This window comes from Xyrauchen texanus, chromosome 4 (assembly GCF_025860055.1).
Source record: "Xyrauchen texanus isolate HMW12.3.18 chromosome 4, RBS_HiC_50CHRs, whole genome shotgun sequence".
In the NCBI taxonomy this organism is placed as follows: domain Eukaryota; kingdom Metazoa; phylum Chordata; class Actinopteri; order Cypriniformes; family Catostomidae; genus Xyrauchen; species Xyrauchen texanus.
Genome location: NC_068279.1, coordinates 39,427,044 through 39,450,227, shown reverse-complemented (window position 1 = coordinate 39,450,227; position 23,184 = coordinate 39,427,044). Strand labels below are relative to the sequence as shown.

The 23,184-nt window shown below is 37.2% G+C and overlaps 1 protein-coding gene across 2 annotated transcripts in view; it reads left to right on the top strand.

Moving 5' to 3' along the window:
- Nucleotides 1–7,486: 7,486 nt before the first annotated feature.
- LOC127634935 (noelin-like) overlaps nucleotides 7,487–23,184 on the top strand; it is a 29,752-nt gene continuing 14,054 nt past the window's right edge. The window contains exons 1-4 of one of the 2 annotated variants that reach the window (XM_052114711.1): nucleotides 7,487–7,878; nucleotides 13,986–14,135; nucleotides 15,189–15,344; nucleotides 17,060–17,279. In XM_052114711.1, the coding sequence (XP_051970671.1) occupies nucleotides 7,813–7,878; nucleotides 13,986–14,135; nucleotides 15,189–15,344; nucleotides 17,060–17,279 (592 nt within the window). In that variant the 5' untranslated portion in view covers nucleotides 7,487–7,812. Of the gene's footprint in view, nucleotides 7,879–11,829; nucleotides 12,192–13,985; nucleotides 14,136–15,188; nucleotides 15,345–17,059; nucleotides 17,280–23,184 lie in introns of those variants that run through there. The other variant, XM_052114703.1, reaches the window with a different exon arrangement.

Below are 23,184 nucleotides of genomic sequence, written 5' to 3'. Positions count from 1 at the left end.
CAAGTAAACGGCAATTTTTTAAAAGGCTATACATCTCTCCCCTCTCTCCCTCTCTTTATGTTTCTCCTATAGCAAATTTGGTTGTATAAATGTACACGGGTTAAAGTGCCTGCGTACCCCCACCATTATATGTAGGAACAGTGTGCATGAGCTAAGAATTTAAACTGTCCTTATTCTATATCATTATGTAAGGAAATTTATTAATGGGATTAGTTGCAATCGACAACATTATAAGCAAGATAAATTACAAATAATTAGATTATTTGTCTAAATATTATTCTCCTCCATTAAAATCATAATACAATATCTTGTTGTATTCGCTCCCATTTTTTATTGTAAGGAATTAGCTTTAATAAGGGAATTATGATTAATTCACTTATTGGAGTAATATTATTCTCATGGCTTATTGAAAATAATATCACACATATTTAAGTATAGCTTTGAAGCAAAATCTTTTAAAAACAGGGATGAGATTATTTATCAAAATATACCAGTCAAATTATCTTTGAATACCTACAAACTTTGTTGCTATTCTAAACATAAACTAATCTAACAAATAAAACATGAAACAGGTTGGTGATTAAAGTGACAGAATGTGAAACTTTATGGAGTCTGTTGACAATGCCTTAAGAACCATTTATCCTTCGATGAGTCTAAATCAATTTGCAATTGTATTACCCAAAGTTTTTAACTAATATACCAGCACTTTGAGCAAAAGTCTTGAGATGTACTTGTGTCATTGCATTTCCATGCATTGTGTTTCCTTGTGTTGATTGGTTCTTTGGCCTTTGAAGAAAGTTCGTTCCGTCGATGTCTTGGACTTTGTTATGATTGCTGATAGCTATTGTCTGGATGGTTGATGAGGTGGGCTTTTTGTTTCCAGAGTTTCCCTTGGACTCTACATGGCACAGAGGATTAGGGAGAAGCAAGAGAGCCGAAGAGAGGAGATCAAATGACAGTTCCAAGAGAGCATTGCAAGAGAGAAGAGCTAAGAGAGTTCTTTCTTGGTAAGAAAGTTTAGAACTGAAATTGGCCGCACCTCAAACGTGTCCTGAGCCAATAAGAAGTGGCTTTTCAGAGTCATGTAGTCAATTGGTTTGTCCTTTTCAAAGTTCTTTTACAAATCTTTGTGTAGAGGATTCTTTCAACTCCCACTCAAAATAGTGCATGTTTAATCATAAACATAAATCACTTTATATCTTAAAAATGGTGCAAGAGACATGACATTCATTGTCATAAACATTCTCTACATTAACATGCAATCATTTACATACTAAATATGACATTCTTTCATGAATATTATACGTGTAGGTAACAAAACATGAAAATAATCCCTGATTATATATCATACTGGTTAATTTATTGGTTTTACAACATGGATAAAACATTACACGTTATGAGAAACCTGATTTTCAGGGTATATTATCAGGTTAAGCCTTGAATAATTATTATTCTCAGTAGAATGAGATGAATAATCCAAGATTAATGATTATACTTATTGATTTGTCAGTTATAAGTGATTAAATATCACTACACATATTTTAAAAGGTACATCAGCTATAATAATTAATTTCTCAGTTATAAAATTGATCACAGGTCATAGAGTCATTTTCAGAATTATCTAGTTATCTAGTTATGGTGTATATATTTTGGGTCCAAATGCTTCTTAGTTAGTAAGACCAGCATGAATTGGGGGGCGAGGAGGAGGGTGTGGCTGGGCCGTGAGGGAGCACGGCCGGCACTGAATCACCTGATCAGTGGGAGAGTGAGATAAGGGACAGTCGGAGGTGCCGGTTCAAGAGAGAGAGAGATGCCTGTGGCCGCGTTGTGTATGTGTACTTTTTTGTACTAAGTTTTATGTTGGTTTATGTTGTCCATTAAAGTTTCTGTTGACTGTTCAGCCGGTTCCCGCCTCCTCCCTGCCAACCTTTTCCTGTTATAATTTACAAGCTTATTAAATTACAATGAAGTTGCACGGAGGTTCACCTGATAGAGCTTTGCACTTGCAATGCAAAGGAAGGGGGTATGAGTCTAGAAAATAATTCAAGTTGGCACGTGAGTCATTGAAGTACAACAAAATTATGTGGTTGCTTCAGCAATTGCGTTGGTTAGGTTTAGGTAAAAGGTTTAGTGTATGGGTAGTTTTGTTGATTTAAAACTCGATCGAGCATTAACCAAAATTCACCTGTTTAGGAGAAAAAAATTTAAATCTCAAAACTGCAGCGATACGTGTAATGAACCACATAATATAATTTTGCAGTAATGTCACCACAGTCATTGTGAGAAATATAAATTGTACATGCTGTCTTTAGTTTGACATCTAACTCTGTATGTATGTGTGCGAATCACAGAATCACACCACATGCACAAAGTGTCCATGACCTTCATAGATGCTGTTAGTTTCTCTTGTCTTATCCTCCAACGAGCACATACTCCTTTCCTTGAGCTAAATTTCTCCGTCGGACATAACAAATATCTAGGACTGCTTGACCTCATATGATTACCGTTCCCGTACTATTCCGGTCAACATTTATTGTCCTTGGCTGTCTTGCTATCACTATACTATTGGCTGTTGATTGATCTTTGTTCTATGAAAGGTATAAATATTATGCTTGCTGTAATAAACTTTGAGTAGATTGAATAGAAGCAACTGTGTGTTGTCGTTCTTTCTTCTCCCTTCATGAAGTCTTCAGATACGCGGACACCCGAATGCACTTACCTGGGCATGCACTAAAAGGGACCGAGGAATTCTTGATTGTAGAAGTGTTGTGTGCTAAACTACAACGAGAACCAGAATGTCCTGGCCACTATTTTTTCTATTTAATGAAAGTGAATGGGGACTGGGGCTGTCAAGCTCCAAAAAAAAAAACATTTTTAATAAAATTAAATTAAATCTTCAAAGTATCATTATAGTGGTCATTGTGACTTGTGGACTATATTAAAAGTATTTCGAATACATATAATAGCTTTGTGTGACAAACAGTCCAAAAGACTGAAAATTTCCTTCAATACATCCTTCAGACCTAATAAAGGCAAGAGTTTTGTGAGCTGTACAAAACAGTTTGCACAGGACAACAAAGAGTATGTAAAAATAATGCCATAGAAGTATGTAGCTGTTTCTCAATGTGCCTTGCCGATCAATACCAATCCTTAAGAATGCAGCCGAGAATGCATAAAATTACCAGGATGTTTTTGATCAGGCTGATAGGATGCATCAAATAGTGACTTGTGGTACTATGAAATAATTGAAGCATTGTTTAATAATAAAAGTCATGCTCTCACCCTAACAGACACCTCATCCTTTGGAAGAAGTGTTAATAATCTGCTCTTTAGCTGATTGCCAGTGCCTATATCTCCTCAACAGCAGTGCACTGTGGGTAAGTAAAGGAACCAGAGAGAGGCAGATGGTCCCCACAGTCAGATCTGGACCGCCATCCTTCTCTTCTTGGCAAGAAACATGACAGTCTATGACTCAAGTCACTGTGCTTTTGGAACCGTGTGTACGTGTTCAGTTAAGGGAGGTTTCAATTACTAATTTAGATTTGCAATTAAAAGTGGAGATACTGTGAATGTGGAGTCACCATTGAAGGACCTTATAAATATTTCAGAGGCTGATTAGTCATTCTTTAATATAACAAGTTCACTTCTTGTTATTTCCAGCAAGCAAAAATCTCAGCATACTGTTGTTTATTTTTGACCTTTGGAGCAGCATAATGGAGGCAAAGGTCTTTTTAAATATTGTTTTACATTTATGCATTTGGCAGACGCTTTTATCCAAAGCGACTTACAGTGCAATTATTACAGGGACAATCCAGCTGGAGCAACCTGGAGTTAAGTGCCTTGCTCAAGGACACAATGGTGGTGGCCATGGGGTTCAAACCAGCAACCTTGCTGATTAACAGACCTGTGCTTTAGCCACTACACCACCACCACTCAAAGTTTTAGAGCCTTTTTTACTAATACGAATAAAAATATAAGAAAAGGAACTTATTTTAGTGGAGGGATGGAAGTAGTTCTCTGATCTTGTCTTATAGTGATGTTTCACTCAACAATGACAAATCTGTCATCCTTTTTCCACCCACATATTGTTCAAAACCCATATGACTTTATTTTTTTTCTGTGCAACACACAATGAGATGTTAGCTAACTGTATGTTTAGGTTTATAGAAATAATATAATTGTTTTACTTTTGTTTTCTTAGTAATATGCAAGTAAAAAAGATGAGTTCTGTGACTTCAACAGCTTTCAAAAGATCTGGAGTGTACATCACACTTTGTGAATGTCTGTCTGACAGGATGATACAAACAAGGTGTCATTAAAAACACATTTATAAGACAGCATTTGAGAAACGAGATTGCCTGTATACTGCCAAAAAAAATTTGAGACCAGCTTACTGTCGCAGTACTACAAGTTGCTAGTCTTTGTCTGGTGTTGTTGATACAAGGATGTTTTTTTGTACGGTGTACAATGGAAACAAAGATACCTTAGAACTTGGCAGCTCAAATCGAGTCAGAGAACTTCTCTTTACTCTGCAGACATCACATTTTCTTGCTTGGCTGTTAACACTGAGCCTTAACTCTCTGGATGTTTACTTGGAGACAGGCTTAAATATGTTACCTGATGCATCACCTAGCTATCACAACCATTTTTGCCTTTACAACTGAACATAAGAATGAAATGTGCATTTCTATAATTACCAAAACCTACCATCACAACTGCCATCAGAGATATTATACTCCTGCCCTTTGTGCTTTAGATCTCACATCAAAGCTTGTTTGGTCCTTATATTGAAATGGTTTCAGAGAGGGCTCTTCCTCTAATGAGACTATAAAATAGAGTTTTAATCTTGCACTATTGGTACCACAAAGCACTGGTAAGGCCCAGGACTGAATGCTGTTGATTAAGATAAGTGAGATAATAAGAAGTGCGTTTGATGCTTGTCACAGCATGATTTAAATTTACACTTATATTTTTTAACAGCATCTCTTAAGATACCAATTGTCTGACTATTACTGGTATGGAATAAGAACTGTTATTTGCAATATATATAATTAATTGAAAGACTTATGAAGGTCCCCCTCCTACTGTACCATATCATAATTTTTTACTTGAAGATACGTGATCACAGGTTGTTGAATTGGTCTGTCGTTAACGAGTTAATGTAAAAGGGGTCTTCAAAGTGACAAGTAACAATGCATCCAATGAAAAATCTTCAAATATGGAATGTTGTACTTATTACCCGGGATGTCATAAACATGGCAGGGTAAAAAGATACAGGAAATTGATATGTGAGAAAACATGGTGGACTGAAAGACTGCAAATTAAAGTGCCTGATGTTGAATCTCTCTCCTGTAGAAGCATCAATCAATGTCTAATCTGAAAAATAATGAGCGTTCCTTTGTGTTCTACTGTGCAATGATTAATTTCCAAGTGCAACATAACGTAACACGCAGCATTCATTTTGCACCATTATTCTGCCTTCCCTTTCACTCAGACACATTTGAAGGCATCTGTATTTGTTAACATATGGTTTTATACTCTTACAAACATCTCTTTTAAAAAGTCAGAAGATTATGCCATTGTTTAAAGCAGATGCAATGAAAAAGAAAAAGAAAAATGCTTTGTGTAGTTTCACTGATCTCCAAATCAAAAGAAGAGAGAGAGAGAGAGAGAGAGAGAGAGAGAGAGAGAGAGAGAGAGAGAGAGAGAGAGAAAAGTGGGACATCTCCCCGAGCTTGTCTCAAACCTCACAAGGGCTTCATTTTAAGCATGGAGTCCTATTTATGCATTCATTTTTAAGTCTGGTGCAAATATTTGCAATAGAAAACAAATTCACTGGATATTCACTGAAATACGATTATGCGTCACATTTATCTTATATGATAATTTTGGATAAACTTATTATTATAATTCTATATTAAAATTTACAAGAAACTACTTTCATCTTTTCATCACTTTCATTTATTTATTTATTTTTTTTGGCTGGCTCCACAAATAGAATCATGTTCTTCAAATTCTCCAATGCCTTTATCCCCATTTTACCCATGCAAACAAGTTCAGGTTGATGCAGGTGAACTCCCCAAGAGATCACAGGCTCTATCATGCTGACAGGCAAGAGTTTGTACACAGTAGTGAGCAGTACTGGGGTACCTCAGGGAGTTTTGTCCTATTCACCACTACCATTTTTATAACACATGCCCTAGGTCATACTACCTATGAGTTTCAGTGTTAGCAAGACAAAAAAGTTGGTGGTTGATTTTCACCATGTTAGTAATTTTCAACACTGTCTGTAGTGGCCAGTGTTAAAAAACAATCGGTTACCAGTAACCAAAAATTGGAAAATGATTGGGAAGGCTGAGCGTTACCAGAATAGGATCGGTGGTAAAATGTATGTCCATAACTGAATAGGATCAATCCATCCATCCATCCATCTCTTTTTATACATGTTTGTATCTTTCAGTAAAATAAAATAGCAGTTAATTTAAAGAAATTCAGTATTACTGCCATATGTAAATCTGAAATGCACATCTTACATTTCAAACTGCTTGCACATTTATTTTTTGTTCTACTACTGTAACAGGTGTGTATTCAACCTGTAATGCAAGTAGTTTACTCAATATTTTATGCTTAAGTCAGTCAGTCTTATGGCCACTGTGGTGATGACATTTAGCCAGTTGCTCTTTCAGATGAGTCAATTACTGTCAGTAAACAAGACAATTAATAAACCTTAACGATGGCATGCATTTAAGGTTGTTTGTATTGAATAAATGACGCTGTTAAAGCTTTAACATCAAGATTTCCCCCACTCATTTTGTTTCGAAATAACTACTTTGTACATAAAGTAAAAAGAAGCAACCTGCAATTGTTACCTTAAGGAGCTATTTCTACTGACATAACCCATAAATATTTGTTTACCCTCAAATACAGACAGGTTGATTCACACATGTCAAATCATTTGTTACATTAATCAAACCATTTAATTTAGATGTTAACACATAAAGCACATTGTTAAGGTTAACTTTTTTCCAGTGCAACATTTACAGTATATTCAGTGTGTAAAATTTAATGCAAAAAGCTACAATTTAAACATAAATATAAATAAATGTCTTACATATCAAGATGTAATACCAAAACAATACCCTACTACGCAAAAACAAAATTTCCCTCACCTTTCAACCTTTTCTAATTTATGATCTTCTAAAAATGAGGACGCAGTTGCCATGGCAACCTCACCACTCCTTTTGTCCTTTAGTTAAGCCCTGACATTTTTACTGTGAACTGTGCCGTTTCACACTCGGACCGACTGCTCATGTCCAACTGCTATAACATATTATGTGCGCTCACCCACCAGTTCCAAGTCTTTCACGCTGTTCATTCCATTCAAAGCATCGCTGCCCGCCCAGACATTTTTAAATGTCCCACGCCAAACCGAGTCACATCCGGTTGAGCACCATTGCTTGGCACAGTTTCTCAAATTTCCTGCCCACACCTACTCTCCTGTATTAACCAGCCAAGTTTGTCTAGCGATGAAGTAATATTTCCTCCGCTTTCGTGCTCATCCCTACATTCGCGGTCGGATCTGTGGTCCTCAATGGCAGCGAGGAAGTGATTGAGGGAGCGTCGAGAAACTGGGATGCAATACATATGCAAAGAGACGGCTCTGCAAACCACATGCCATTTGCTCCATTATTATTTTTTGCTGAATTATAAAATATATACTCAAGAGGAGCTTCTAAACAGAGAGACGGACAACTGCACAGAAAACAGATCTGCATGTGATATCCTTGGATCAGGTGCATTCAGCGGCAGAAGATGCAGCCTGCAAGCAAGCTCCTAAGTCTTACCCTCCTTGTACTGATGGGCACTGAACTCACCCAAGTAGGTTTATAAACGCCATTTTTAGCGCACTTATCCGTTTAATTAACCAGATATGCACAGAATAAGCCGTTTCCGTTTATTATTACAAATGGATAGATTAATCTGTTAAGCAGGAGAAATCGGGATATAATAATACGACTTAGCCGAATTCAGAAGTCGCAGCGGGGTTCTCGTATCTAGACCTTTTAACCAGCCATATGGTTAGAGAGCTGTATCATTTTGTTGTAGGCTATGTATTTATGTATTTATTTATTCAGATTATAGCCTGCATGCTTTAACATGATGCATGATTGCTATTATTAGGCCTATTATTATTATTATTATTATTATTATTATTATGTAGTAGTAGTAGTAGTAGTAATAGTTTTCAGATTTAAAATTTGAAGACAGAAATGCATTGAATTAAAGTCTAAACTAAATGGATTTGTGAGAGCGATACGTATTATTATTTTATAATTTTGTGCCAAACTACTTGGTTGTAACCATTCAATATTAAACACCTCCTAGGAGTGTGCAGAAAATTCTCATTATCCACATGCTGTGATTGTGTCTGACACTCTACAGTCCCACTTTGAAGACAAAAATAGCCAGTGAATTGCTTTCTTCACACTCAACATTGAAGTGATCTCTTCAGCAACCTGCCTTTTTTCTCTGTCCCTTTACACTATAGAGAAGCCTTTTAATAAGTTAAACAAACTAATAGCAGATTATGTGGAGTCTTATCAAATGATAACAATAAACTGCCTCCGAGAGACCAGGTCTTTTGTCTTAATAACAGAGCATTAATTTGGCAAATAACTACTTTCCTGTGTTCTGAACAGGGGTGTAATAAGTACTCAGAAATAATACTTAAGTGAAAGAATGAATACTGAGTGAAAATTTTACTCAATTAAAAGTCCAAGTATCTAGCCAAAAACATACTTGAGTGAAAGTAAAAATGTGTTCACAATAAATCGTGCTTAAGTATTCAAAAAGTAATAGTAATACTTTTCCTAGCTAGAATGAAATCAAGAGAGGAGATTGTGAGAGAGGATGTTAAATTTGGTTGGTTTGTTAAGTCGCCATAGTACTCTCTCTGATGTCATATTTCCCCCCAGTGGCATTTGCAACCTGTTCATAGAATCATGTTACAATAAAACATTTTTTGCTAAATTATTTATATGTGGCCTGTTTTACGTAACACAGCAATTTCCTTGTGGAATGAACACTTGATGCGCTAAAACAACAATTACTTTTATCCTCTTTCACTCAAATCACAAGTAAAATGGCAGATTATCAGTTCATATACACTTTTTGCTTTGTTCCTCACACAATGCTATAGTATGACATACAAACACCTTTATGTTTGCATTACATAACCAACTACATTTTCAAGCTTGTTTATGTGTGATCAAATTGTGCAGTTGCTCAACTGATGGTGTTGAATATGCGGTACAAAGTACCGGGGTATAAGTCCTGAAGAGCACGTGAGTCGATACATGAGCCAAACGTGTCATAGAAGCACCACAAAAATTACGTGGTTGCTTAATAAATTGTGTTTTCCATCTCACATTTGTGTTTATGACACTATCGGTTAGCTTTGGGTTATATAGTTGTTATAATTAATAGTTCCCTACAACAATAACAACAACAACAACAACAATAATAATTCAGCAAATAAGGAGTATAGAAAATCATAGATATTTAAATTTAAATATGATGACAAGTGTAGAAATATATATATTTGCAAGTGAATGATAATTTTTGACTTTGTAACCGTCCAATCTGTAGAAGTATCATGCATGTAGAATAAAGTTTAGGACAAAAACCATCAGTGTTTCACACTTCGTGCTCTTAGTTTTGAATGAATACATCACATTCAGTCAGACGGTCACATACAGTCTAGTCGCACAAATATTTCAACATATTCGAATCTCAAATCAGATCCAAAATTCCACCTCTGCAGATGGCCGGAACTCCACACAGCCGCCGTGCGACACTCCATTTGAAATGCTGACATCTGGTCTGTCATCTGTCATTTGTCAGATGCAGTGAAAAGGCGAGTTAAAAAAATTTAACCAGTACTTGTCATGCAAAAAAAAAAAAAAAATTGTAAGGAGTAAAAAGTAAAATTTTTTTATTTGGAAAAGTATTCAGTTTAAATAGCACTCGAGCAAAGTACAAATCCCCAAAAATAATACTTAAGTATTTTTACTTAATTACTTTACACCCCTGGTTCTGTATTCTTCAATGGGTTATTATTTCAAATCAAATTGGTGCAAGTAGCCTACTGCTTATCTTCATTTGTCTTTTATAAAGCTGTTTTAGTATTTTTAGAATACCTTTATACAAGTATGCTATTAATAAAGCAACATTGTGAGTATGTGGTGCTAGTTTCTAAGAGAACTTTGATTTACTATGATTCCAGTGCAGTGTGAAATGATTTGTAGAATCCCAGATCAATATTCATAGAAAAATGTGGTCCTGAATGTCATATTATAAAAATGCAATAGTACACAAATAATGCAATAGTGAACAAATCCAGCGTTTAAAGAATTATAACTACATTATACATAATGCATAAAATACACTACACTATACAACCTAACCAGTGAGTTGATAACACTTCATAGCACAACATGCTCATTAATTCAGAAGTGAAGCATTAATATAAGCATATTGATTATCAGTAATTACTTGAACATTAAATTCTTTGCAGATTTTCCAGAAGTGACTTTTTAATGTAGACATAAACTCTGCTCAAAATCTCTAAAGCATAAATACAGACCTGCTCAGGAGAGAAACTTCTCTTGTTGCACTTCATTTAGTAGTCCAGGTGACAAGAAATGTTGCTAACCAAAATATAAAAAAAGGGCTCAAAATAAAGATTAATTATATGCATATGTATGCAAGACAATGACATACTTTAACAAGGATCAAAACAATTTTTAAAATCTGAGTTGGCTAGATGAGTATTATGGCAGCAATTTATTAGCAAAGCAACCATATTTCTATATGTGTATTTGTCTATAAACGCAAGATTTGTGATTTACATTTATGCATTTGGCAGACGCTTACAGTGCACTTAATCCCCCCAGAGCAACCTGGAGTGAAGTGCCTTGCTCAAGGATACAATGGTGGTGGATGTGGGGATTGAACCAGTAACCTTCTGCTCACCAGTTCTATGCCAAAACCACTCTGTCTATTACTATCACCACTTGTGATAAAAAAAAATGGTCTGGTGTAATGGTGGTGGTCCATGCACGCTCTGTGTTTAAGTTACTCTCATAAATCTGATGGAACGTCTGTCAGAAACAATAATGGAAAAATGTGAAACCTGCACTGCCATCTATTGGTCAACTCTCGCCACGACATGATGTGAGAAACCGTATCATTGGTCAGATATCCTAATAATATTAATAATAATAGAAAATGCTCCCCTACTCATCTTGTCCAGAGACTTCAACACTCACAGACATAAAGCTTTGAGTATAAGTGACGTTTCTCTTCAATCTGACATCTGTTCATATTTTAAAGCTTCGTGTAATGCTCAGAGAGCATAAACAAAATACGAACCATTTATTAGCCCATTAATAATGTACTATATGCTATACAGGTTGCTGTATTACTGCAATATTACATCAGATAGGCTACTCGTAATTGTATATTACTTGAAAGTCAAAATGAGGCACTTATAACATTTACAGCCATTTGAGAGCAAAGTGTAATATCTGATTTTATTACCATATTTCGTCTTTTTATAATTTATGCTGCCTGTGTGGGCACTGTGAAACTGTAAAGAAACCTTTTTGGCATGCGTTTAGTAATTTTGAATGTTCGTGCGTCAAGCGTCGGGAGGAGGTTTGTGATATTTATGAATATTTCACCAGTGTGATGGGTGGGCGGAGGCACAGAACCAATGAGATGAGATGGTCTTCTGAATTGCCGTCATTATTCGAGTGGACAGAGAAGACTGCAGAGTTACACTGTTCTCATAAACCAAGAGAGCGCCCGTAATTGTAAAGTTCACTAGGATAGTGCGCGTAGAAATGCCCGAGATGAATTCATTTCCAATGGGTGCTTTAGAGAAGCACATCACCTCTGTCAGCAGCGCAGGTGAGCAGCACCACAGTTCTCCACTGGAATGTGTAGAATGAAGGTTACTGGGAGAAAGAACAGCAGAGATGTCGGTGCCTTTACTGAAAATTGGAGTAGTGCTCAGCACGATGGCGATGATCACCAACTGGATGTCGCAAACGTTGCCCTCTCTTGTTGGTCTGAATAGCACCAAATTAAGCGTGGCACCTCCGGGTGTGCCTGACCGGATCACTGGCGTGAGTTTCAATATTCTCCTTATTCATGTTCTCAAGATCTGTTTAGACAATATGCGCTGCAAAATATTTGTATTATTTAGTCTAATAATTATAAAGAAAGTATGGTATTTAAATAGTTTATATGATATAATTGGGAATTAAATGATTAATTTCAGTATGGAATGGAAATGGTAAAAGTAACACTTAATAAATAGTACCAACAAGCACCATATTACATACATGGTAGAACCATAGTGTCCTTTGAATTTAATTATTGTATAATGGAACAAAATATAATTGATTGATTACGATTCTTGTCAAGCAATGCACACAAAACAGTAACCTATATAAAATAGCCGTTTTATTTATGTGTGTTCTTTTATTCTATATGGCCATGTACCATTGCATAGCATGTTTATTTATTTTTTTATTTGTATATTTGTTTTGTTTTTATTGATTTTACTATCATGATATTCTTTTAAGTTCCCTGTAGTACCATGTAAATACTATAAGTAATTATTCAGTACCGGTATTACCATCTGATACCTTCACTGTACCATATTACCACCACAGTACTTTTTGGTTTAAGGAAGCTTCAGATGTGTTACAGTAATTTTTCATCCTTTGTGATTTATAAAGTTAATATTAATAGAAATGTAAAATCGTAGTCACAGAGCTCAGTTATTAATTGGGATTGCATGACTTCAAATGGGCCTACACCTCTGTTATTTACCAGTATTTGCATGTGGTGCAGCCAGACAAAAAGGGATAAATAAAGACAATACAAAAACAAAAGTCACCTTTGATAATGAACTTGCCCACGCACAGACAAAATCACATTTCATTTTCATTAGTTTAACATTTCTGGGAGGACACTAGGAGCTGAGTCAAACCAGAAACTAGGTGGTAGGAGTTTCCTGACCCGACAGTATGTGATTAATGTTAATTGATTTTCCATATTATGCAGCTCTTCAAATGGACAAAAATCTCTTCTCATATGCAAAAGGTGCAGTAATCGGGTAAAAATGTATCTCAGTGAGAAGATTTTTGACCAGATTGTATTTGTAGGGTTGGGTTGTTTCTATCTGTCACCTATACAATGAAATAAATCCTTTTATGTAAGATAATCAAATCAACTGTGTGTGTGTGTGTGTGTGTGTGAGAGAGAGAGAGAGAGAGAGAGAGAGAGAGAGAGAGAGAGAGACGGAGATGAATCTCTTGTATGTGTTTAAAAAATGCTTTTACTATTTTGGTATTCTAATAAATGCTGTCCTCACATAATACAAGATTAGATTTTTATTTTAATCTGAATTCATCTTTACAATGGCAGCAGATTTGCAACGGCATTCCTTCGATTTAATAAAAAGTGCTTTTGTCGCTACTGGTTATGAATATGGATTATTCATTAGATTATTCAGGATTAGGATAAGACATACGGAAACACTCACTCTTCCAGATGGCTCTTTTATGTAAAGCCACTGGGTCATAAAATCCCCTTTGAGAAAAGACCATTTCACAACAAAGAACCAACTATAAGAATCCTTCGAAAAAACCATATCCATATATTGACCACTAATACACAGCTCTGCTCCCATATGAACAGGACGAAATATAATGAGAGAAACAGAGTGTCAGAGAAAGAGGAAGTAATATAGCGAATATATACTGTTCAAGGAGTTAAACGTTTCAAAGACAGACTGACATCATGAAGTCTGAAAGGATCAAATTGTTACAAAGCTGCTTTCCCTTGAACCACATCTCTTTGCTGTCCTCACTCATTGACCTTTTTTTCTCTTTGTTTTGTCTCTTGCCCAGGTGCTGCCAGCTAACCCCGAGGAGTCATGGCAGGTGTACAGCTCAGCGCAAGACAGCGAGGGCAGGTGTGTGTGCACTGTTGTTGCTCCTCAGCAGACCATGTGCTCGCGGGATGCCAGGACCAAACAACTGAGACAGCTTCTGGAAAAAGTAACCTCAACATTGTGGAAAAAATACACACACACATATCCAAGCAAAGACTTACTGAGAGAATAAATACGCCACTGAATCACTCAGATCCTTTCAACAAGGTTGTCACCCAGTTAAAGCCTTTTAACCTGCTGTAAAAATAGCTTAAACCAACCTTAAAGGAATAATTCACCCAAAATGAAAATTCACAAATGAAACATTTTAGAAGAATATTGCAGCTCTGTAGGTCTTCAAAATGCAAGTTAATGGGTATCAAAATTGTGAAGCTCCAAAAGCAAATAAAGGCAGCATAAAACGACCCATATGACTCCAGTGGTTAACTCCATGTCTTCAGAAGCAATATGATAGGTGTGGGTGAGAAACAGATCAACATTTAAGTAGTTTTTTACTATCAAACTCCACTACCACATTCATGTATCCACATTCTTCTTCTTTTGGCATTCGTTGTGCATATCGCCACCTACCAGGCAGGGAGGAGAATTAATAGTAAAAAAAAATGTATCTGTTTCTTACCTACACCTATCATATCGCTTCTGAAGATAAATATTTAACCACTGGAGCCTTATGGATTTCTTTTATGCTGCCGTTATGTGCTTTGTGCTGCTTAAAAATTTTGGTACCCATTCACTTGCATTGTTTGGACCTACAGAGTTGAGATATTCTTCTAAAAATCTTCGTTTGTGTTCAGCAGAAGAAAGACAGTCATAAACATCTTTGATGGCATGAGGGTAAGTGAATGATGTAAGAATTTTCATTTTTGGGTGAACTATCCCTTTAAGTGGTCAGATGGTCTCCCAGCCAGTCCATGGTGATTAGGCTGGCTTCTTTTGTTGGTTTTGAAGAGGTTTGGGGCATCTGCTGAGGACCAGTGCGACCTGGCTGTAAGACGAACTTAAACTCTTAACCAACTTAAACCAGCTAAGACTAGTAAACCACCATCGGCTGGCTAATGATGTTTTTTGTTGGTTTGTTTGTTTGTTTGTTTGTTTTCAGCAGGGTTTTTTTCTTGCAGGTAGCAAGAGCTTGTTCTTATGCTGTTTATCTCTCTGCCAGGTCCAGAATATGACCCAGTCAATCCAAAATCTCGACCAGAGGACACAAAAAGACCTGCAGTATGTGCAAAGAATGGAGGTGCAGTTGAGAGGCCTGGAATCCAAGTTCAAACAGGTGGAGGAAAGCCACAAACAGAATATCGCCAAGCAATACAAGGTACAGCAATTCTCTGGGTATCACTGTCATCAGTCTTACTTCATTTGTGACAGAATTCAATATTTATTACAAAATGTTTGCACTAAGCCTTGTCTATCTAGATCAACTATTGTTAATGCTATTTAACACTAAATTATCTAATCAATAATTGTATAATGTAGAGAGAAAAAAAGCAAGTCATTTGCTACATTTAGTATGCATGTACATTTGCAAGCTGACTTGATGCCACAAGCATTTTCCCAACAAGTACTGAATTACAAAATATGATTAATTTGAGCATAGCTACTTTTCAATCATAGGTATTGTTAGCTGGCCAAGTACGTCAATTGCATCTGCATGCTAATGAGGCCGTTGCTATTTTTTTAAACAGCGGAGCAGTGATTTTGTTGCACATTGCAATTTGTAGTGTGTATTCATCTCTCAGAGTGAATAGATATTTTTTTTAGATCAGTTGGGCAAAATCTTTTAGCTCCTAAGGCATGCCCTTCAAATTCTTTAAAGCAAAACATTGCATTGTGTTCAGAGCTGTTGAAGCAATATAAGTGCTAATTTTAAACAAGTAAGAGGTATCAAGCAAAGAGGCCAAGTAGCTGTTCTGGGATCATGTTGGTGGCACATGTTGTTCATTGGCCAACTAAGATAAATATTAAAAAACATTTTATAGCTCTGCCCTTTTAACATTTATTGTATGAAGCAAAAAAAAAAGTCATCATTTACACATCATCATATAATCTGCAGTCCACAAGGTGCTGTTCATTTTCAGAAGTTCAGGTCTTCACAGAGCTTAAACAAACATGGCATTTCAGTTGATGCAGGAATACATAAGGTTTGAGTTTCATAAATGGAATCAAAGGACTGAAAAAAATGAATTTTTCTTTATTTGCACTAGGGTGATTTTGCTCTTTATTGTCCCGAAGCAATATGTCATGAGCTCATAATTTGCTAGTATTGTTAAATATGTTATGTTTATTCTTTTTACAATTTTTTTTTTACATAAGTAATATAACCTTATAAAGCTTTAAACATTCTAAGGTAAATACCATCATGATTATTTACATAAAGGCAAATAATAGTAATCATGTGTGTGCTTGAATTTAACAAATTTTAAAAGTAATTGTTGGATAGTTCAGAATTTCTGAATTTATGTATGTATTAGAAAGGTTAGCGAGTTAGCTATTCAACAATATTTCATTTTCTTGCTTACAGGGCTAACTTTATGACTTAAATCAAAACTGCAGAGACTGAAGAACAAGTTCAATCCCATTATAATCCTGAACTGGTCAACTGAGTATTTGCACCATTCAGTTTACAAAGCCCCTTTGAATTCTGTTTGCCGTCTTATTGTGCATGCCACTATAGCAGTCTTCCATGAGTAGATTTGCTTATATTAAACCTACAGTAATACCATCTCCATGTCTTTCCTAATTCAGATTTGTTAATGCATATTTGGATATTTTGAAAAGGGGGAAACTATTGTTGTATGTGAAGCATGTAACACATTGCATTTTCAACGGTGACAAATAAAGAGAGTTTTTCACATTTTTGCTGGTGTACTGAGAACTTGTTTATGATATTTATGTTATTTTGAACTATACATCTATTTGCTAGTCACACTCATGACAGTGTAGCCAGAGAGGAAGTGTAGGGCAAGACAGGTGTTTGGACAGAATCGTTGCACGCATGCCTACTGAACCAAGCCTATTTTAACCTTTCAGGCCATAAAAGCAAAAATGGAGGAACTTAGACCAATGATACCAGTGTTGGAGGAATACAAGGCCGATGCAAAATTGGTAATGCAGTTTAAAGAGGAGGTCAAGAATCTGACATCAGTGCTAAGTGAACTGCAGGAGGAGATCGGGGCGTTTGACTACGAGGAGCTTCACAACAGGGTGTCAAATCTTGAGGAGAGGCTTCGTGCATGCATGCAAAAATTAGGTAGGACGAGTTTGAGCACAAACACAAACAACCTTCTTTTTTTCTTTTTTTTAACTAGACAGAAGAATACTGTTTTAAAATGCATATTTTAGTACGCAAGCAAGTACACAAAGTTAATTATGAAGATTATTTAGTTTTATTTAGTTACTTTTCAATCATGATCTGAACATAAACAACCCAGAAAAGCAAACAGAAAAACATATTTGTGTTTCTTATATTTAAAGACAAAAGCCTTTTCTTTTTCTTTTGTATTTACCATATAATAGGAAATTAAATAATGCAAAAAAAGTCATGAAAATTAACAACATCTTAAAGTGTCTAAACACACACAGACACACACACACACACACACACACACACACACACACACACACACACACACACACACACACACACACACACACACACACACACACCACCGTTTTGCTACCAAAAAGCAAAAACAAAAATATAGTTTCAATATATACTGAAAAATAGACTCAAGGATATTTCCTTTATAGCATCAGAGTCATTAGTCCTTACTCTATGAATTATGATTGTGCAAAACACTGTAATGTTGTTGTGCAGTTTTACAGCATGGGGCATTAGCACACTGAATTTAAAAATCACAATATATAAAATTCTCTTTCCTTATTTTTCTCCTTTGAAATATTTTATCTTAGCATTGCAAATATGATACTTTAGCAGCAGATTCTTGTCTTATTCTGAAGTGGGTGTTAGACACAAACGTGTCTAAAGAAAACTTTCTGAGCTGTCCTCTCCTCTAACAAATACTCAGGTCACGTATGGCACGTATTCATAGTGGCTTTACAGGTAAATTAGATGATCAAATATAATATAACAGTTGTCTAATATAATTATTAGATAAAACCTCTGTAAAGATAATAAAGAAATACATTTTATTTTTTTTTAAAGCAAAATTAAAATTCTCACAGAAATCTTTTTTGGTTTGTATTAGAACACTGGAATATACTATAGGTCAGCAGCACCATATTCTTTTTGGAGTAATAAAATTCAGTTCTCATGCATAATACAAATGCAGTCTTACTTTGATTGATTAAAAGAGGACAGCATGCTGGGTTATGGTGCATTACAATAAATACCAAAAAGAGCTGCAGTCTGAAGTTTTCAACTGAGCAAAAAGCTGCATACAGAGATAAAGAGGGCCATCTAAATATGATCACAGGATTTTATTGAAAGATTGTTGCTCCCTGTACAGTAATCCCCTGGCTGCATGAATTTCTAATGCTGCACTAGCATCTGGTAATGCTACCACATAAGGGAAAAAGTCCCACAATAATTTGCTAGACATACATTTACTAGTATAAAAGCTGGGCTTCAATTTAGTTAATAGGCATTGCTTTGATGGGAGCCTGGGCCAGCTATTCTCTGAATGCTGACCATGCTTAATAGACACTGACATTTACTTCCATTTATTAGTTTTTTTACAAGGTGCATACATGTGTTGTAATCATGAATTTAGTTGGAAGCTATGAGGATACAAATGACTTAATCAAAAACAAGAAGTACTAATAATAGTATTTAGCATGCCTACTTATAAGAAATAAGAGTTATTGATAAATTAAGAGAAGTGTTGGGGTAAGCACTTATCAGTATAAATGTTACTCAAATTTATTATACAAAATCAAACCCATTATGCATCCATTGGCATTCCAATATGCAAATGATAGCAGACACTCAAGAAAACTTAAAGAATGTTCCAGATTCAATACCTAAGTTCTATAGACAGAATTCGCTGAGGGAACACTTTACAATAAGGATGTATTTGTTACAATTTAACAGAGGTTGGTAGAGTAGCCAAAAACTGTACTCAAGTAAAAGTACATTTATTTAAAAAAATAATTACTTGAGTAAGAGTAAGAAATTATCCAATTAAAAGAGATTGCCAAACAATCACCTTGCGCCCCTCGCTGTGCACTTGCAGTAAATGCACAAAAACTTCTCATGACATGCAGGATGTGGGACAAAACCCACTGATATATTGCTGCACTGATTTAAAAATGTACACTTAAAAACTGATGTCATAAGAGCCCAGTTACAGAATCACCGTGAAAATGGCCATCACATTTCACAGAAAAGCCAGTGTTAGCATTAGAGCCAAAACTTAACTCTGCGTGCTGCCTTAAAATGAAGCTGAGATTTTAATCTTGAAATATCAGCTTGTCTTGGTGTTAAAGAGGTCATGAATTGGAAAATAACTTATAAATACTTACCATGACGTATAAGAGTTCATATCATTATAAAAACCTACTGCAAATTTCAGATCCAAAAACGTCTTCATTAGTCCAAAAAAAGGCTTTATTGAAACCAATGTGCCAAAATGTCTTGTTCTCTACTTCCTCCTCACTAATGCATCATAGTGTGGTATTACATCAGCACAGGCCAGCCTCTGCATAAACAGATCAATGCCTACCTTATCGTCGACACTGCTTAGGCCTGCCCACCGGTCTTGTTAGAGTAGAGTGGTGAGATTTGTTTTGGAGCAACAGGAGGTGTCACGATGGCCACAAAGATGTCAAGACATTGTGCAGTGCCAGGTTGTGGGAAAGTAGATTTCTTGCATTTGCTTTGAAAGGATCCCAACATTAAGAAAGAGTGGCTTATGTTTATTTTTAATGAAGTCCCGGATCGTGTCGGTAAGACAAAAAGGTGTTTGTGGAGGGGTTAATTCAGGATCAGACTCTGGCTCAAACATGTATGGATGAATGCCTCTGTCATTTTTTTAACCATCCGAATTTTTCAAAACAAATGGCGGGGACGTTTACACTGAAGTCTTCAAGAACACACACTCCAAAAAAATGGAGCAATTGAATCAGAGGCACAAAAACTGGATAGAAAATGACCAAATATTTCAATGGAAAAAGTTTTAATGGAAAAAAAAATCACGCTAACATTATAAGTGGACCTCAAGTAACATTATAAAATAAAATAAAAATCCAATTCATGATACCTTTAAATGAAGACATTGCATGACAAAATTATATATTTTTTCACTGTGCAAAGTGAAGAAAGTGTTTCACTTTGAAGAGATTGATGCTGCAGCATTGATTACTTGAATGACAGTCTGTGTCAGCAGCGCACTCAGCTGTATGAACATCCCCTCTCGTAAAAGTCCCATTCAATAGTCTCTCAATAAATTACACATGAACTAAAATTAAACCCTGTAATGTAACAACAGGAATGCCACCATTGTAAACCTACTCTAACATTTTTATTTTTCAAAAATGTACTCAAGTAAATGTAACGGAGTAAATGTAGCACGTTATACCCACCTCTGCAATTTAATACTGTTAGCATTAACTAACAATGAACAAAATTTTAACAGCATTTATTAATCTTAATTAACCAAGATTAATAGATGCTGTAATTAATCACTGTTCATTGTTATTTCATGATACCTAATGAATTTACTAAAGTGAATTGAATCTTATAAGGTAAATTACAATATGTTACAATATATTGTACAATTGTGCTTTTGTTGATTTATTGATTACTACAGAAATTAATAACAACTGGTCACTCAGGTTTTTTTTGGTTTTCATGGTTACAAGGCATTTACTGTAAATTAGAGTAATTAGAGCAACACAAGACCATTAAAATACATACTGTTTTTATAGGATAGCCACAAGACGTAAACATTGTATGTGTTAACAGAAGAAAGAAGGAGAAAAAATTACTTGCTAACCTTGTATTTCCATAGGTTTTTTCCAATGTTTCAACTCCTGACCATGTAAAGCCAATTAACTCTGCAAATGTCTCATAATAGACATACATAGGATAAAATACAAATTATTAATTTTAATTTACAGCTTAAATAACACCCATTTTAAAGGAAGAAGCTTCTGTATGCAAGTGCTTTAACAAAACTATAAGCTTCACATTTTAGCTTTTAAACACTCTAAGTGTACAGGGAGGTTTACTTCTTTTGTAAGTGGCTCAATATCATCACCTTCCTAAAATAATGTCCTAAGTCATTTTTGACCAAAAATATTTTTTTTGCCTAAATCATCTCCTCATGGTGCTGGCCAACTCTGGTAACATTTCTGAAAAACCTGAAAAAATGACTTTTTAGGAAGGTGACTGTTATGTATACCCTGTCTTGTTTCACTGTTGCCCTTTTGTTTGCCATTTTTGTCACTTTTGCATTTCTTAGTTTTCACTTTAGTCCCTTATGTAACTCCATAGTCCCCTTGTTAGCGTTCGTGTTTTCTGTCATTGTTTTCACCTGCCCTCATTAGTTTGCCTTTTGCTTCTGTTAATCACCTTGTTATCTTGTTTGAGTTCTGTTCGTTCATTGGCCCCTTTTTTCCCATGTTTATGTATTTATACCCTGTTTCTTTGTTCAGTCCTTGTCTATCGTTGTTTGATGTTAGCCTGGTGTGTGTTTCCTTCCCGAGTCCGCTGTTTGTTTACATCGTGTTTAGTTTACAGTTTTTATGTTTGATTTCCCCATTGTGGGTTGTTCCTTTGTGTTTACCTGTTTGTTAACTAAATAAAGTTTAGACTGCGTTTGGATCCGCATCTCCTCGTCTGCCTCGTTACTCAAGCATTACAGAACGATAGACCACACATGGATCCAGCAACTATACGGGCCAAATGCCGGCTGCTCAACTTGCGGCAAGAAGACCAGCCTTTGGTAGACCACGCTCTCCACTTTCTCCTCCTGGCGACCTTTACGGACTTCCCGGACTCCGCATTGGTGGGTTTTTTTAAGGACAGCTTAAATCGCGGAGAGTGCAGCGGGTGCCACAGGCAACGCCCGGCTGCACTCTCCGCGACTACCTGGAGACGACCCTACTAGCGTGCAGCTCACCGCTCCCTGTCACACCAGCCTCACCTGTCAGCGAGCAACCCCCCACGCCAGTGGCTTCCCTTGAACCTGCACAGTCCACTTCGTCCGCCCGGAGGAGGAGGAAAAGACAGGCTTCCGCCTCCCGGCCCACGCCTGCCCCGGTCTGCGAGCCAGAGCCCACGCCTGCCCCGGTCTGCGAGCCAGAGCCCACGCCTGCCCCGGTCTGCGAGCCTGAAGCCACGCTGACCAGGAACAGCATCCCAGCTTCGCCAGTCGCATCAGGCCGGAGGAAGAGGAGAAAGGGAGAGGTCTCTGCACTCCAGACTCCGCCTGCCGCAGCCCCATGCCCTAAACCCCCCTTGGCTCTGCCCTCAGCGCCCGGCGAACCCAAGCCGGCACATACCACGGTAACCCAGCCAGAGCCTGTAGCCTCAGACGTCAGTGAGCCAGTGCCGATAGCCTCAAACGTATAGTGTGCCAGTGCATGTAGCCTCAGATGTCCCTGAGCCAGCGCCTGTAGCCTCGACCGTCCCTGAGCCAGCGCCTGTAGCCTCGACCGTCCCTGAGCCAGCGCCTGTAGCCTCGACCGTCCCTGAGCCAGCGCCTGTAGCCTCGACCGTCCCTGAGCCAGCGCCTGTAGCCTCGACCGTCCCTGAGCCAGCGCCTGTAGCCAGGACTGTCCAAGAGCCAGCGCCAGTGGTCATGCCCGTCCTAGAGCCAGCGCCTCCCGAGCCTTCCAGGGCTCCGCCTCTCCAGCCTACCAGGGCTCCACCTCCCAAGTCTATCAAGTCTCTCGAGTCTTCCAGGGCTCCGCCTTCCGAGTTTCCCGAGCTTTCCAGAGCTCCGCCTTCCGAGTTTCCCGAGCTTTCCAGAGCTCCGCCTTCCGAGTTTCCCGAGCTTTCCAGAGCTCCGCCTTCCGAGTTTCCCAGAGCTCCACCTTCTGAGCTTTCCAGAGCTCCGCCTCCTGGGCTTTCCAGAGCCCCGCCTTCCGAGCTTCCTGAGCTTTCCAGAGCTCCGCCTCCCGAGCTTTCCTGAGCTCCGCCCTCCGAGCTTCCCAGAGCTCCACCTTTCAAGCCTCTCGAGCCTACCAGG